General features: G+C 39.2%; 1 protein-coding gene across 5 annotated transcripts in view; it reads left to right on the top strand.

The window, feature by feature from the left end:
• The window catches only part of EPB41L4A (erythrocyte membrane protein band 4.1 like 4A), a 256,036-nt gene that overhangs the window by 219,346 nt on the left and 21,273 nt on the right, over nt 1-15,417 (top strand). For 3 of the 5 annotated variants that reach the window (XM_045500758.1, XM_045500748.1, XM_045500775.1), the window contains 2 exons: nt 457-534; nt 12,313-12,432. In XM_045500758.1, coding sequence (XP_045356714.1) covers nt 457-534; nt 12,313-12,432 — 198 coding nt within the window. Of the gene's footprint in view, nt 1-456; nt 535-12,312; nt 12,433-13,603; nt 13,847-15,417 lie in introns of those variants that run through there. The other 2 variants (XM_045500783.1, XM_045500766.1) reach the window with 2 other exon arrangements.

Genomic DNA, 15,417 nt, shown 5'->3' with positions numbered 1-15,417 from the left:
TAAGAGATAGTCCTGGAGCTGGCAGAGTATCCCTTCCATGTCATTCTGTTGATGAAGTCAGTCACAGGGCCAGGGCTAATTCAAAGGGAGGAGAAATAGACTCTACCTCTGTCGATGGGTGGGGGATGTGACAGGACTTTGTGTCCATAGTTAGGCTACCACAGGGACTTAGAGCTTTGCCGTGTCAGAGTTCTGTTGGAAGTGCTTGATTTTGTGGTCTTTTTGGGGAGCATGGTGACATTTGCCTTCATCTGCTTTCACATGTCTGTAGACTCATTCGGATGTCTTACTGAATTGAGTAACACTGACTGAGGGAGGGATGATACAGCTACTTATGTTTGGCTTAGTCATTTCACTGCAAAAGTCATTCCAAAGAACCAATATGAACCTTCATGAAATTTTTTTATTTGTCATAAATGTGGGTTTTTTCTTTTGTTCTTCTCATTTTGTCCTCAGGTCACGCTCACGCTGTAACACGAGCAGTGGTAGTGAATCAGAAAATTCTAATAGAGAACACCGGAAAAAGAGAAACAGGTAATATCTGAAACCGTAGTTATCTGGAACTCCAAAATCAGAGGTGGCTGCTGGTGGTAGAAGCTGTGCATCCTCAATTTTTAAGCCTGATTTTCTCCTCTGTGTTTAATAAGGAATCTGGCACTGTTTTGAAGCACTATTTTAGGAAACTGCAGCTCTTTGAACTGAGCGTCTGATCTTTATAATAAGATGATTAAATAACTTGGCAATCAGGGTCTCTTCTTGTTAATTACAAAAAAAGATGATCTATATTTAGGTGCAATGTGTAGTGAGTTTGTTTAAGGATGGTAAGAAATTTTGCCATTTTTAGAGGAATTTCTCCCTGAAGTATCTTTTAACTGACACTACCATATTTTGCCCAGCCAAAACGGAGAGACTCATTGTTTCATAGATGTACATGAAAATATGCATTTATATTCATGTCAGGAACATACAATTAGATGGATAAATGTATTTGGTTCATATCTTTAGGACTGCTATTTAAAGGCTCATTCTTAAGAGCTCGTTAATAATATCATTTAACATGTACTCAGTATTAGTGATAGCTTAATGCCTTAATCAGTTCTCCCTATTCCCAAAGTATTTATTGAACAAGAAGTGTTCACATAGTGAAAGAGCACCATATGAGGAATGAGAGGGATTTGGTTTCTGGTTGTCTCAGCTTCTAACCCAGTGGTTCCCAACCGGGGGCAATTTTGTCCTGCCCTTCCACTCTCTGAGGACATTCAGCAATGTTTTGAGACACTTTTGATTGTCACAATTGGGTGGGGGGTTGCTATTGGCCAGGGGAGCTACTAAATATCCTGCAATGCACAGGACAGCCCTCTCCCACCCAAGACGTATCTGGTCCAAAAAATGTTAGTAGTGCCACCACTAGGAAACTCATTCCCACCTCATGGGGAGCTCTGGCCTGGTTGCTTTACTTTTCTGGGTCGTCTTTTTCCCTTGTGTAAAGTGAGGAAGTCAGAGGAGATAATCCCTAAGGTCTTTCTTTAGTACTTGAAGCCCTCGTGCTTGGCACACACTGAATTGTCCTGCCTAACTCTAAAGCCTGTGTCATAATAGCCCAGACAGCATTGTAAGAGCGGATCATTTTCTTAGGAAAGTTTTCTCTGTGGAACCTTCTTAGGGGCTGGAGTCACACTAGATAGAGGTAAGATCTCAGTGTGTTATGACACCCTTCTCAAGGAAATGATTATGGTTTCTTCATCTGCAAAAGCCCAAGTGTGGAGGGTAGCTTTCCCTCAGGTGACTTCTTCCTACTCTGAAATTCAGTATCTGCATAAACAACACAAAACATAGCAAAAAACAAAAAAAAACAGATTTTCCTCCTATTTGTACTTACTGATCAAGCCAGTATCTTAACAAATTTATTTGTTTTGCTTGTTGTATTCTAAGTTATGCTCATAGATGCTCTGGTCTCAACTTCTCAGAAGGTGACCTGTTAAAAAAAATTGTCTTTTGGGGGCACCTGGGTGGCTCAATCGGTTAAGTGTCCAACTTGGGCTCAGGTCATGATCTCGCCGTTTATGAGTTCTAGCTCCGCATTGGGCTCTGTGCTGTTAGCACAGAGCCTGCTTCAGATCCTCTGTCTCCCTCTCTCTCTCTCTCTCTGCCCCTCCCTCCCCTCTCAAAAATAAATAAACATTAAAAAAAATGTCTTTTGGGGTCCAAAGTGCTCTTGGTGACATTTGCTGTTACAAATGAAATACCCTGTAAAAGTTGCCAACAAGTCCTTAAATAGTCCATTCCCGATCTAGTTGGAGCAGCTTTAATATTCCTTATAGGTGTTTTCTCCCTCACGAGTTTCTCCCTTTGCCCTTCCATGAGCGATTTTGTAGATTGGCTTTCTTTCTAGTGTGTTAGTAGTGTATTCTAGAGTGGTGGTGGCTCTGAATGTTGACATGCCATTATACTCTGTAAGGTATTAATGAGAAATCACTTTCAAACACACTCTGACCCAAAGCCTTTCCAACTCATTTATTTTGCCAGTAGAAGTACTGCCCCAGGGTTACATAAGTTGCCTGTTGTCTGTGTAAGATGGAGTCTAGGGTCGAGTTCTCAGGACCCTAGCAAAAACTAGGCAGAGGGGAAAATATGTCTTCTAGTTCCATTTTCTCCTGAAAGTGGTGCAGCAGGTGACAGTGTGCAGGGAGGAAGGGGGGACAGAAACATCATATTGCCTTTGGGTGCCGTTTCCTCATTATGTTGTGCTACCGCTAACCCTTCTGTCCAATTATTAGCCTTTTAGATTTTGCCAGAACCCATTCATTCCACATCAGGATGCAGAGATCTGAATATTTAAACTGCAGCCCTACTGACAGTCCTGTTGAGTCTTCTGTCTGTGATGAAGGGTTGTTTCCTCGTGTCTGACTTCCTACTTGTTCAAAGACTCCTTTTTGGGGGAGAGGATGAATCTCTTCAACCTTACCCTGCCTTATCTCAGCCAGTAGTGTGACACAACCAAGCTCTCAGTAGCGTCCTTTGTGTTTTTATTAAAGGAACCTAGTAACCCTAGAAAGGGGCAAACTGAATCCTGAACATGCTGATGTGCTACTTCCTGCCAGCAAATTCTCTAAATTCAGCCCCAATACTTCATTACCTTTGAAACCAGAGCCTGCACTTGACACACCCCACTTTCTTGTCTCCCTGGGGGAACTGTACCCTGGGACAGCCGGTCAAAGATGGTACAGATATGTTTTTGAAGCCTCTGCTGTGTCTAGTGGAACTTTAGGCAGAGTCAGGGTTACTTTTTGGAGATGTGTATATTCTTTGTGGTTTTGGGGATGTTGTTCCCTTTGTCACTCCTTCTTGCTGGATTATTTATTTTTTTATTTTTAATTTTTTTTAATGTTTATTTATTTTTGAGAGGAAGAGAGATAGAGTGCAAGCAGGAGAGGGAGTAGGGAGAGGGAGACACAGAATCTGAAGCAGGTTCCAGGTTCTGAGCTGTCAGCACAGAGCCCGACGCGGGGCTCAAACTCATGGAGTGTGAGAGCATGACCTGAGCTGAAGTCGGACGCTTAACCAATGGAGCCACCTGGGCGCCTCTTGCTGGATTATTTTTTTAACATAAAGAAGTCTTACCTATTAGATTTGAAGCCCCTCTATGGAAATACTGGGTGTTATTTTTTAGTTTAGTTTAGTTTAGTTTATCTACAATGTCTACCCACTGGAGCATAATCTGCTTTGCTGTTCCCATGGATAACAATTTAAACATCTCTGATTTTGTGTGAGGAGAACTACAAGTTAATAAAACAATATTTATAAATCAGCTTTACCCAAAGCAGTACTTATGGCTTTTAACAACCATTAAAAGTAAATAATAAGGGGCACCTGGGTAGCTCAGCCTGTTGAGCATCCAACTTTGGCTCAGGTCATGATCTCACAGTTCATGGGTTTGAGCCCACATTGGGCTTTGTGCTAATAGTACGGAACCTGCTTCAATTCTCTGTCTCCCTCTCTCTCTGCCCTTCCCCCTCTTGTTCTCTCTCTCTCTCTCTCTCCCTCTCCCCCTCTCTCTCAAAAATAAATAAATGTTAAAAAAAAGAAAAAATTTGAGGCACCTGGGTGGCTCAGTCGGTTAAGCATCTGACTTTATCTTGGGTCATGATCTCACCATTCGTGGGTTCGAGCCCCATGTCAGGCTCTGTGCTGACAGCTTGGAGCCTGGAGCCTGCTTCAGATTCTGTGTCTCCCTCTCTCTCTCTGCCCCTCCCCTGCTCATGCTCGCTCTCTCTCTCTCTCTCTCTCTCTCTCTGTCAAAAATAAACACAAAAAAATTTTTTAAAAAAGGAAAAAATTAATAATTCGTACCAACTCTGGAAGGCTAATATTAGGAACAAAGATTGTTCCAGTTTGAGAAACATGTAGCTGTAGGGAAGCACATCCTCTCTCCCCTCTGGGTCCAGAGCTAGTCCAAAGTTACTGAGGCTAGACAGGTGAGGTTTCTGTTGTCACTTGTGTGTTAATGCTGGGCTTTCAGTCCGCGTCATTTCCTATGGCTCCAGAAGGCTCTGCTTCCTCCTTTATTTTGGGGACCTGTTGATGTCTTTCTTTACACCTTTCCATCTTAGTTATTTCTTTACTATTTTTGTAATATGGATGAGTACCCTACAGTTTTTTTCTAGGTTTTGAGATTGGAGAAGACAGTTTTTTACTCCTTTGTTGGGGCACTGTTTGTTGTTATAAAATATAAGATGACAGGGGTGCCTGCATGGCTCAGTTGGTTAAACGTCTGACTCTTGATTTTGGCTCAGGTCATGATCTCATGGATCATGGGATTGAGCCCCACATTGGGCTCTGCACTGACAGCTTGGAGCCTGCTTGGGATTCTCTCTCTCTGTCTCTCTCTGTCTCTCTCCCCCTCCCCCATTCATGTGCACATGTTCTCTTTGTCTAAATAAATAAATAAATATTAAATAACATCTAAGATGCCAAAAGCCTTATTTTCCCCTTAGTGTCTCTGCTTATAGCTTCATCTCTGTCCTCCTACCTCCCTTTTTAATCTATCACATTATTTTTCCTCACTCAGTTTCTTTCTTTTCTTTTCTTAGCTTCTCTCCACTCTTTCTTCCTTTCTTTTGTCTTCTCTGAGTTATGTCTCCACGTAGGAGCCAGGGACGTGTCAGAAAAAAACCCAAGGATGTGGGTCAGGGTCTCGGTTCTGTCTTGTACTGGTATGTGACCTTGCGCAACTCTTTAAACCAATTTAAATCTGAGTTTTCTCATCTTTAAAGTGGGGTGTATACCAATCTTTGTTGTTGAATGGGTCACTATAAAGATAAATGAAATCTAGGAAATGAGAGAATTTGATGGTGGAACCATGTAGTCTGATAGCTGACCTTTGAAATTATGGCCTCTTCTTTGCCTGTCTCTGCTCTCTTCCACCCCTTTCTCCAGCTTTTCCCACTTTTCTTTAGTCTCATATTCCTTTCTCCCACTTACCCTACCTTTACACATTTGGTTGTTTTCAGACCAGACCTTCTTATCCTCTGATTCATCAACAGGTTTTAGTAGATTTTAGGTCCCTGTGTGTTTCCAAGTGTTTGATTTTCTGGTGATAGGGTCTGTAGCTTTTATCAGATTCTTAAGGGGGTGCCTTTGTAACCCCAAACAGTTATAAAGTGGTCATTATGATCTAAACTATAAAGAAAAGATTGATATTAGCAAATGAAATTGGTACTTCACTTCACTGGCAGGATTAACTAAAATGCTTAAGTTTTCTTTAAAGATTACTTACTTTGGTCTGCTGATTTATGAAACAATCAGTTGGACTAAATTTATCAAATTGGGAACCTACCAAGTACAAGGCAGTATGAAGCTAATGATCTATATGGATATTAGATTATATTTGTTTTTATGAGTCAGAATTTTGAATCTTGCACCTGAGATCAGAAGTCTCAGCCAGTCTGTCTCTATAGGTTTGAGCCTATGGGCCTTGCTCTGGACTTGCCCAGGATGTATGTTGAAGGAGAACCTCGGAAGTAGACTTACAGTGTGAAACCTTTCACAAACCAGCTTTCCCTTCAAATACCTTGAGCTTAATAAAATATCCATTACATTCAAAGAACCCAGTCTGCAAAATATCCTATGTGCTCTTGATGAAAATCAACAGTCCTTTGAGCATTCACTGGGGAGCATCTGTGGATTACTTAGTCATTAGCTTAGTCAAGAGGTTTGTAAAGATCCTTTCTACTTTGAAAAGTAGAAAGTGCCCTGCATACATACACAGATACTATTAGATTAATGAGAACATTCAGCACTGTTCAGTTTTATCTGAAGTCCCTGATATATATATATATATATATATATATATATATATATATATATATATATATATAAAATGATACCCTTTAACAAAAAAGAGAAGTTGGTGTTTCTAACAAATTGATTCTACCACAAATGTTGTTAGAATTTCTTCTTGCACTTTTAGATATCTTTAGAGTCTGTATTTGAATAATGGGGTAAAATGGTTTTAAATATTGAATACATTATTGCTTTTTTAAAAAAAAGAGGGGCCCCTGGGTGGTTCAGTCTGTTGAACTTGCGACTTTGGCTCAGGTCATGATCTTGCTCTTCATGAGTTCAAGCCCCACATCAGGCTCTCTGCTGTCAGCACAGAGCCTGCTTCAGATCCTCTGCCCCCCTCTTTCTGCTCTTTCCCCACTCATACTCTATCTCAAAAATAAACATTTTAAAAAATTTAAAAAGAAAAAAAAAGGAAGAAGAAAGAAACTGTCTTCTATGGCACTGTAACAGGGATGATACATCTGAGTAGGGAATATCTAGAGGATGAATATTTTGGTAGGGTTTTCTTGTTGTTAGAGTCATTAAAAAAAAAAAAAACTTCATTATCTTTGTGCCCAAGGAAAAAGATGAGTTTTGAACGATAACAAGCTTAAACCAGTGGGTATTTTTTCCCCATAGCCTGAAAATAGGTTTTCTTGTAAGCATTCCCTATTGCCCTGTCCCTGATTTAGGTAAGGGCTGCAAACAAGGTAAAAATTGTGGGTATGGTGAGGGAAGTTCATGCAAAGCCAATAAAAACAATGCTCACCGTGGTACAGATTGTAAGGGTTACTGATTTCCACTTTAATAAGTCATGTCAAGATTTAGGTGTTTGATAGGGACGATTTAGGGCTTCCAGGGCATAATCAAAGTTGACAGAGATGACTCTGGTAGTGCTGAGCTGTAGCAACCGGGGAATGCTATCAGATTACTGAGTGAGTGCAAAGCAGGTTGCAAAATTAGGAAAACAGAAAGAGTTTGAAAGGAAAATTGCACCAAAGGTAGCCCATTTTTGTAGGGAGAGCATAAGGAATAAGTGGAAGAGACAGAAATACCTTTAACGGCAAATCAGAATAATATATTGACGGTAGGGGGAGGTTGGGAAAAGCAAATGAATTTTTTGCTTGCTGGTCTTTGGGGAGTATGTCGACAGATGCCTGGAACCAACAAATTTCCCAAGGGAAGAAATATTACTGAAAAAATAGATGAAGATTGGTTTATAGCAGGTGATCCAAAGATGAATGAGTTGATGAGAAACACAAGTCCACCATCACTTGGGACCTGCAGGCTTAATATTAGCAATGGAGTGGCCATATGAAGCAATTGTCTGGAGAATTGTGCTATACCTGAAGAATAGAGGTTGGTTTCAATGTGTCTGACTGGCTTGGAAATAAAACACAAATAGAGAAAACATAGAGTTTTAAAACTAGAAAGGATCTTTGCAATAATTTGGTAGCTGAAGAATCTGAGAGTTGACCAGAGATGAGCAGTTTGCCCAGAGCTGGGACGAGGCAGAGCTCAGGAGCCCATGTCTTGCTCATGCTATCTTGAAGCTTCATTCTACATTTGCTCCATGGGCTTTCTCAGGTTCAGCATTAAACGTGGCCTTTATCCCAGTGAATGAGAAATGAGTTAAGAGCTGGAATAAAGGAAGGTCCTATTAGGAACAAAACTCCTCAGGTAAAGGTGGGGGGCAAAGTGAGACCCATGGGGTTTGTGTAAGAATTCATTTGGTAATGTGAGGAATTTGGTAGGAGAGGCAGAACTATAATTGGGAAGTAGGAAAGAAGAGACTAGGAATAGTCATTACCTTCATTATTGTTATCAGGTGATTATATGACATTTCATCTTCAAAACCTTTTGCAGACTTTAATTGTCAAGTGCAGTCATAATCAAAATTGCATAGATCATCTGGAAAAGTAGGATGTTGAAGTTTGGCGAGACACGTAGGAAATATATTAGAATTCTCTTATTCTGAAACATTGTTGGGATATACCTTATTCTAAAGCAATGGTCTCCCTTAAATATTGATTAAAAAATGAAAGCCTTGTTATGATAAGTCTTCTTAACCCAGCTGTTAACTCTCCTTACTTGTGGATGAGGAGATAGACAAAATATGACGAATGTTGTTATTACCTTGGAGAGTACATGAAAGAAACAATTAATATTTTTGAGGTTCACTTCTATTTTATTTTAATTTGTTTAATGTTTATTTTTGACAGAGACAGAGCACTAGCGGGGAGGAGGGGGACAGAGACAGAGAGGGAGACACAGAATCTGAAATAGGCTCCAGGCTCTGATGCGGGCCTCGAACTCGGAAACCGGGAACAGTGAGATCATGACCTGAGCCAAAGTTGGATGCCCACTGAGCCGCCTAGGCGCCCCTGAGGGTCACTTTTAAATGCAACATCTGAAAATGAATACATCCCTAGTATAACCCACAGTGGACTCCTTTTTCCCCCTTGAGACTTTCATGACTATCTGTCCTGTAAGAGTACATTTTGACTTTTTAAAAGGTATTCTGTCGATAACAATGCTTGCAGTGTTTTTATTCTTCAAAATATGAATCTCTACATCAAAATTAAAATATAGCAGAAGAGCAAAAAAAGCAACACTGGTATATCCCATACCTAGGGATAAATGAAACAAGGCAGAATCATAGGGGATGCCTTTCACCCAAATGTCTATTTCTTTATTCTTTCATGCACAAAATAGTTCACTCCTGCCTTTTAAGGATTGAGCATTATAATATTCTTGCTTCCAAGAGCTAGGATTTTTCCTTTCCACCCTGTACCTGTGTTTTCTGGAGCACTTCAGGGATGGAAGAAATGACACTTTCATTCTTGTAATGAGGCACCATTAACCAGCAACCATTTGTAAGGGTGTAATTTCAAACTTCATTACAGATTTAGGTAGCCACACAACCTCATTACTTGGGAAAATGTGCTTCTGTTGTGACTCTCCAATGAGCCTTACATTTTTAATGCACCTTGTTAGAATATTTATGAGATAGTATCACCAGTAGAGGGCATCTGTCTCTGAAACATGTGGATGTTACCTGACAGGGTTTCACTGCCCTCACTTTAGAGTCTTCTGTTAGAAAAACAGAAGTTATAGATACATGCCATAGTCTGAAATTCTTTCCGATTTAGTTTTCATTACTAGCAAGGTATTGGAACTATGTGTGGTCATGTCTTTGTCTTATTTTTATTTTTATTTTTTAATTATCAGGGTAAAGTCTCAGTATGAAGGTAATGAGCTGAAGTCCACACTGGAAGAGAATGAGAGTATAGTAATTGTGCTTCCTTTTAAATGTCTATCCTCTGGGTAAAGTATATTTGCCATGCTGGTAGGCTTGACCTCTGAAAAATATTAAAAGATGCTGACATCCTGGTGAAAAAAATTTAACATTGTGAAATTTAGTCTTGCCCATGAACTGTGCAGCAAATTGGCTTAGAATGGAAGCTATGGTCTAAAAGACTCCAGGGTGAGGAGTTAGGAGACCTGGGTTTTATGTGTTTTTCTGGGAAGTTGAGGTGTGGGTTCCTGTGGGAGGGGAAGTAACTCCTGCCAGCCTGACATATTCCCATTGAGTGTCTCTTCCTAACTCTGGGTCCCTCATGTCCTGGGAGTGTCCAAGAATTGCTCCCCCACTGGACTGTCACATGATAACATAGAGTGGTTCAGAGATTGTAGGTTCTGGCTATGAAAATACATATACGTGTGTGTGTGTGTGTGTGTGTGTGTGTGTGTGTGTGTGTGTATGCATGTGACATTTTCAAGTGGGAATGTTTGTTTCAAAGAATAATAATTATAATCTCAAGTAGTATACATTCTCATATTTTTCTTTGGATCTAATTTTTTAAAATGTTTATTTTAGTGAAAGAGAAAGAGTGGGGGAGGGGCGGGAGGGGGAGAGAGGATCCCAAGCAAGCTCCACACTTTTAGTGCTGAGCCCAACATAGGGCTCAAACTCACGACCTATAAGATCATTGAAATCAAGAGTCAGATGCCTAACTGACTGAGCCACCCAGGTACCCCTAGAAATTTCTAATGTTAAAGTCTATATCAATGTATATTCAATTTTAATTTCCTCTGTACATGCTGTGAGAGAGAGCTATGTTTCTGAATCTGAAACATGGCATCACTGTATCCTGTTAATTTTCATATAACAGCCTATTAGAAATGAAAGCTTTAGTGAGGAAACACAGTTCAAAGGCTTGAAGTGTGTTACAGATAATTTTTTACCTAACACAATTTCTCTTTAATCTAGAGAGATTTAAATAGTTTCTTTCTTCATAAGCTACTATAGTTTTTAACTTGAATTTGCTTTACATTGTCTTTAACTTATTTGTGAAATGAATTGTCACCCATCCACTGATTTGCATTTATAAGCAAATCTAGATATCCACCCCATGGTCTGTACTAAGTGCTGTTCACAGGGCAACCAAAAGACATCTGTTCAGAGAGAGAAAATGTCTCCAGACTTGTTTGTCTGTTCTTCTCATTTTTTTTTTTTTGAAGCAGATATGCTCATATAGTCACAGTTTTGTGATGATGACCTTACAGTTCCATGCTGCTGTCCCACACCCTGGGAGCATCAGCGTGTGAAATGAATACTCCAGAGCAACTTCCTGAATAACTAACAAAAACTTTAAGTTAAATATTCAAATAAGAGGTGTTTGATTTTTGTAGAGAATACCCATGGCTTCACAGAATCATTGCAGTGCATTTCAGACAGGATTGCTTTAACTAATACTTCTTCCCAACCTGTCCCCTGCAACACCTTACCTCTGTTATTAGAAAGACTTGATACAGGAGCACCTGGGTGGCTCAGTTGGTTAAGTGTCTGACTACACTCAGGTCATGATCTCACAGTTCGTGAGTTTGAGTCCCATGTTGGCGCTGTACTGACCACTCGGAGCCTGGAGCCTTTTTCAGATTCTGTGTCTCTCTCTCTGCCCGCACCCGCTCACACTCTGTCTCTCTCTCTCAAAAATAAATAAACATTAAACAAACTATTCAAAAAAAAGAAGAAGAAAGAAAGACTCGATACACCAAAAATCCAAAACTTCTGCAGTGTGGTGCATGGATAGGCATTGTTAGGTTCAAACAGGATTTGAACATTCAGAATTGGTTGTCAGCACTTGAAAATTGGAAGAGTTCACTTTAAAAGCCCAAATTTGTGGATTATCCTTAAAAAAAAAAAATCAGAGGATTTGGAAACACTGTCCGATCTCACATGGCAGCTGCCTGTATCCCCCAGTAGCCGCCACCCTGGGTTTTCCTTTCCCTTGTTTACATTCCCTGCCTGGCCCCTGTCTGCAGGAGTGTTGAACCTTGCCTGCCTGTTGGCCAGGTGAGGCTGCCATCATCAGAATGGCATGTACCTGCTCAGCGGCTAACACACGGTGCCACCACTTGTGGCTTCTTGTACTTCTGGTTTTCTATCTTAAAAATGGGAATTGTATCTGGCACCTTTCGTTCATGAAAAATTTGACAATTAGTGTGAAATTTTAAGAGTACTTCAAAGTAAAATTATTTATTGCTACTTTGGTTAGTACATTTAAAAAATATTTTGTTTCATGATTTTAGAATGGCTCTATAGCAGACACTGTTTCTTTAGTCAAACCTTAAATATGTTTTAAATGAGGTTTTTGTTTGACATGCCTATTTCTTAGAAGCTTTTAAGCCAAAGATAGAAGTTTGAAACCAATATATACTTCCATATTTATGTATAAATATTCTAACATACTTATATGTGAGTGTATACACTTATCTACTTATGGATGTATTAATCCAGTTAATACATCTTAGCTTTAAGTGATTTTAATAAAACTGTTCCTTGAATAACTTTTCATTTCTTAATAAGTTTTCAATAACTTATTTGATAACTTCTTAACTTTTAAAACCAAGTTTAGGATGAACCAAAAACTAGAGCACCACATGTGTGAATATTAACTTGAGATGAATGGTCTTTCTTTTCAGAATACGCCAGGAGAATGATATGGTTGATTCAGCGCCTCAGTGGGAAGCTGTATTAAGGAGACAAAAGGAAAAAAATCAGGCGGACCCCAACAACAGACGATCCAGACATAGATCTCGCTCGTACGTGGATTCTTTTTGTAGCTTTCTTCAAAAACACTGAGCTTGAAGTAGCATGCAGATTCTTGGGCAGATTGGGCTGTCTCTTTGAGGTCTAAAGTGATTGTAGTTCAACCATGATTGTCCCATTGTTTGTTTGTCATATTTACCTTCTTATGTTTGTGGCACTCATTAACTATATCTGAAGCCATAGAAGTTGGAGCAATGCCAAAACGAAATGTCAGAAACGAGGCTATCAAAACTATGTTTTGTTTTGTTTTGTTTTGTTTTTAAACAAAGCATACATTCAACCGAGTAAGTAGGCGTAGTCTTTGTTCTGGAGCCTGGCTCTTGGTGAAGTACCTGCTGTTTCTCTCAATTGGAGTCTGCAGAATTCTCTGAAGTCTTGTTTGAGATTGAACCAGATGTGAATATCTTCCTATTAAATTACCATTTGTGAGCAGTAGTCAGTGAGTGATTCATTACACCCCAATGTTGGGATTTGCCTGCTCCTTCTGTTGCTAGGCAATGCCATGTGTGAGCACAATTACCCATAATGATGAGATTGCCAGTCCCCCAGATTAATTTTCTTTTGAGCTGATAAAATTTTTATGTTTTTTTAAATGTGTGCATCATCCAGATTTAGATATCCCCATCCCCACACCCCTTCTCAAAGCTTACCTTTTGAAAGTGAGCTGGGACTAACTACCCATCCCTTTGTGATCTTAGGTGGTTAGTTGTCTGGTGTTGCTTATTTGTGGAGGAAGGGATTAGTGTCTCAGAATGGTGGAAGGATGCCAGGGAGTGGATGCAGAGACAAGCTGTAGGTAGATGAGGGGCTTCCAGGGAGTCAGGCAGAAGGGTGCAGCTCAAGTTAACAGAGGCCAGGAGAGGATTCTAGACGATACACCTCAGAACCCTGTGTGACTCTAAGGGATGCTTTTTAGTCTTAGATGCTTACTTTTTAATTGGAAGGAATCCTAGAGTTTGCTTTTATTGGTAGTACATCATATTGAGTGATGTCTGCTTCTTTTGTAATAAAAAATTTGCAAGTTGTCACTATGCAGTGTACCACTCCCTTTCAGATTTATTCATTGCTCCATAATGTTTTTGTTGTGGAACCTAATTAAAATATTCAATTTAAAGCAGAAGTTAATAAAAAGTTTCCTTTGTCTTGGATACCACCTTCCCCCAGCTCCATTATAAAAGAGAGGTTTAGAACTGGAAGAATCAAGACCTCATTGTTCACAGTTTAACCAAAAGGCACAGAATCCCCAAGATCAGGATGCAACATACTCACGGGTAAATCTTTTGTAATCACGCTTTTACCTTTCCATGTGGAATCTTCTTCTATGAGGGACTTTCTATACACAATGTTTGGTGACTTGTTAAATCTTAAAAAACATGTTTAATTTTTCTAATAACTTCTAAAACATTCTAAATTCAATTAAATGCCAGTACTAAATTTCATTTATTAAAAAGGGAAAAGTAAAATAAAATTAGGAAAAATTTTATATATAAAATTTAAGGAGGTCAAAAAACATTACTTGAGGCAATATGTAAAAATTTTGAGTAATAGTCCATTGTATGATTATACCACAATTTGTTTATCCATTCTTCTCTTGATGGACATATGGATAGTTTCCAGTTTTTGCTATTATGTTAAAAGTTGCTATAGACATTCATACAAGTGTATCCCTGGAGTATGTTATTTTATGCCCTGGGATAAATACCTGAGTGGAATTGCTGGATTAAGGGATATTTCTAACCATATTATATGTAATAGTAACTACCACCGTGATTTCCAAGGAGGCTGTATCATTTTACACCCCCACTAGCAATGAATGAGAGTTCTAATTCTGCCCCATTCTTGCAGATACTTATTTTTGTCTTATTAGTTTTAGGTAGTCTACTTGGCCTGAAGAGGTATTCCATGATGGTTTCGATTAACATTTGCCTGATGACTATGATGTTAACCACATTTTCCTGTGCTTTTTGGTTGTTCATATATCTTCACTTTTAGTGTTGAAGTTTTTGCCCATTTTAATTGGATTAAAATTAAGGATTAATTAAGGATTGTTTCCTTTTTATTATTTATATGTAGCATTCTTTATGTAGTCTGGATATAAGTTCTTTTTCAGATATGTGTATGGTGTATATTTTCTTCCTGGCTGTGGTTTGCTTTATCATGTTCTTAACATTGTCTTTTGATAAGCAGACTTTCTAAATTTCAGTGAAGACCAATGTATCATTTTGTTTTCATTTATAGTTAAGGCTTTTTTTTTTTTTTTTTAATTTTTTTTTTTCAACGTTTATTTATTTTGGGGACAGAGAGAGACAGAGCATGAACGGGGGAGGGGCAGAGAGAGAGGGAGACACAGAATCGGAAAGGCTCCAGGCTCTGAGCCATCAGCCCAGAGCCCGATGCAGGGCTCGAACTCACAGACCACGAGATCGTGACCTGGCTGAAGTCGGACGCTTAACCGACTGCGCCACCCAGGCGCCCCTAGTTAAGGCTTTTTTATATCTTAAGGAATATGGGCCTACCCTAAAGTTGCAAAGGTGTTCTTATATCTTTTTCTAGCAGGTTTATAGATTTTGCTTTTGTATTTAGGTCTGTCATCCATCTAGAATTAATTGTCCAGTATGTGTGACGTAGAGGTAGATATTGAGAAGTTTTTTCCAGTTGTTTATGCACTATTCCAGTACCATTTGTTACAAAAAAGACTATCTTTATTGAAATGCTTGGGGCCTTGGTTGAAAATCAATTGACTGCTTATATGTGGGCCATTGATCTAGTTGTCTATCCCTAAGCCACCAAGTTGTCTTGGTTACTGTAGCTTTATAGTAAGACTTGAATCAGGCAGTGTAAATTCTCTAATTTTTTTTTCAAGATTGCTTTAGCTATTTTAGGTCTTTTCAGTTCTGTGTGAATTTTTGAATCAGCTTGTTAGCTTCTACCAAAAAGTAAAAAATAGACTTTAGACTTACGCTGAATCTACAGGTCAG

The sequence above is a fragment of the Leopardus geoffroyi genome, chromosome A1, assembly GCF_018350155.1.
Source record: "Leopardus geoffroyi isolate Oge1 chromosome A1, O.geoffroyi_Oge1_pat1.0, whole genome shotgun sequence".
In the NCBI taxonomy this organism is placed as follows: domain Eukaryota; kingdom Metazoa; phylum Chordata; class Mammalia; order Carnivora; family Felidae; genus Leopardus; species Leopardus geoffroyi.
This window is presented reverse-complemented; position numbering and strand designations above follow the sequence as displayed.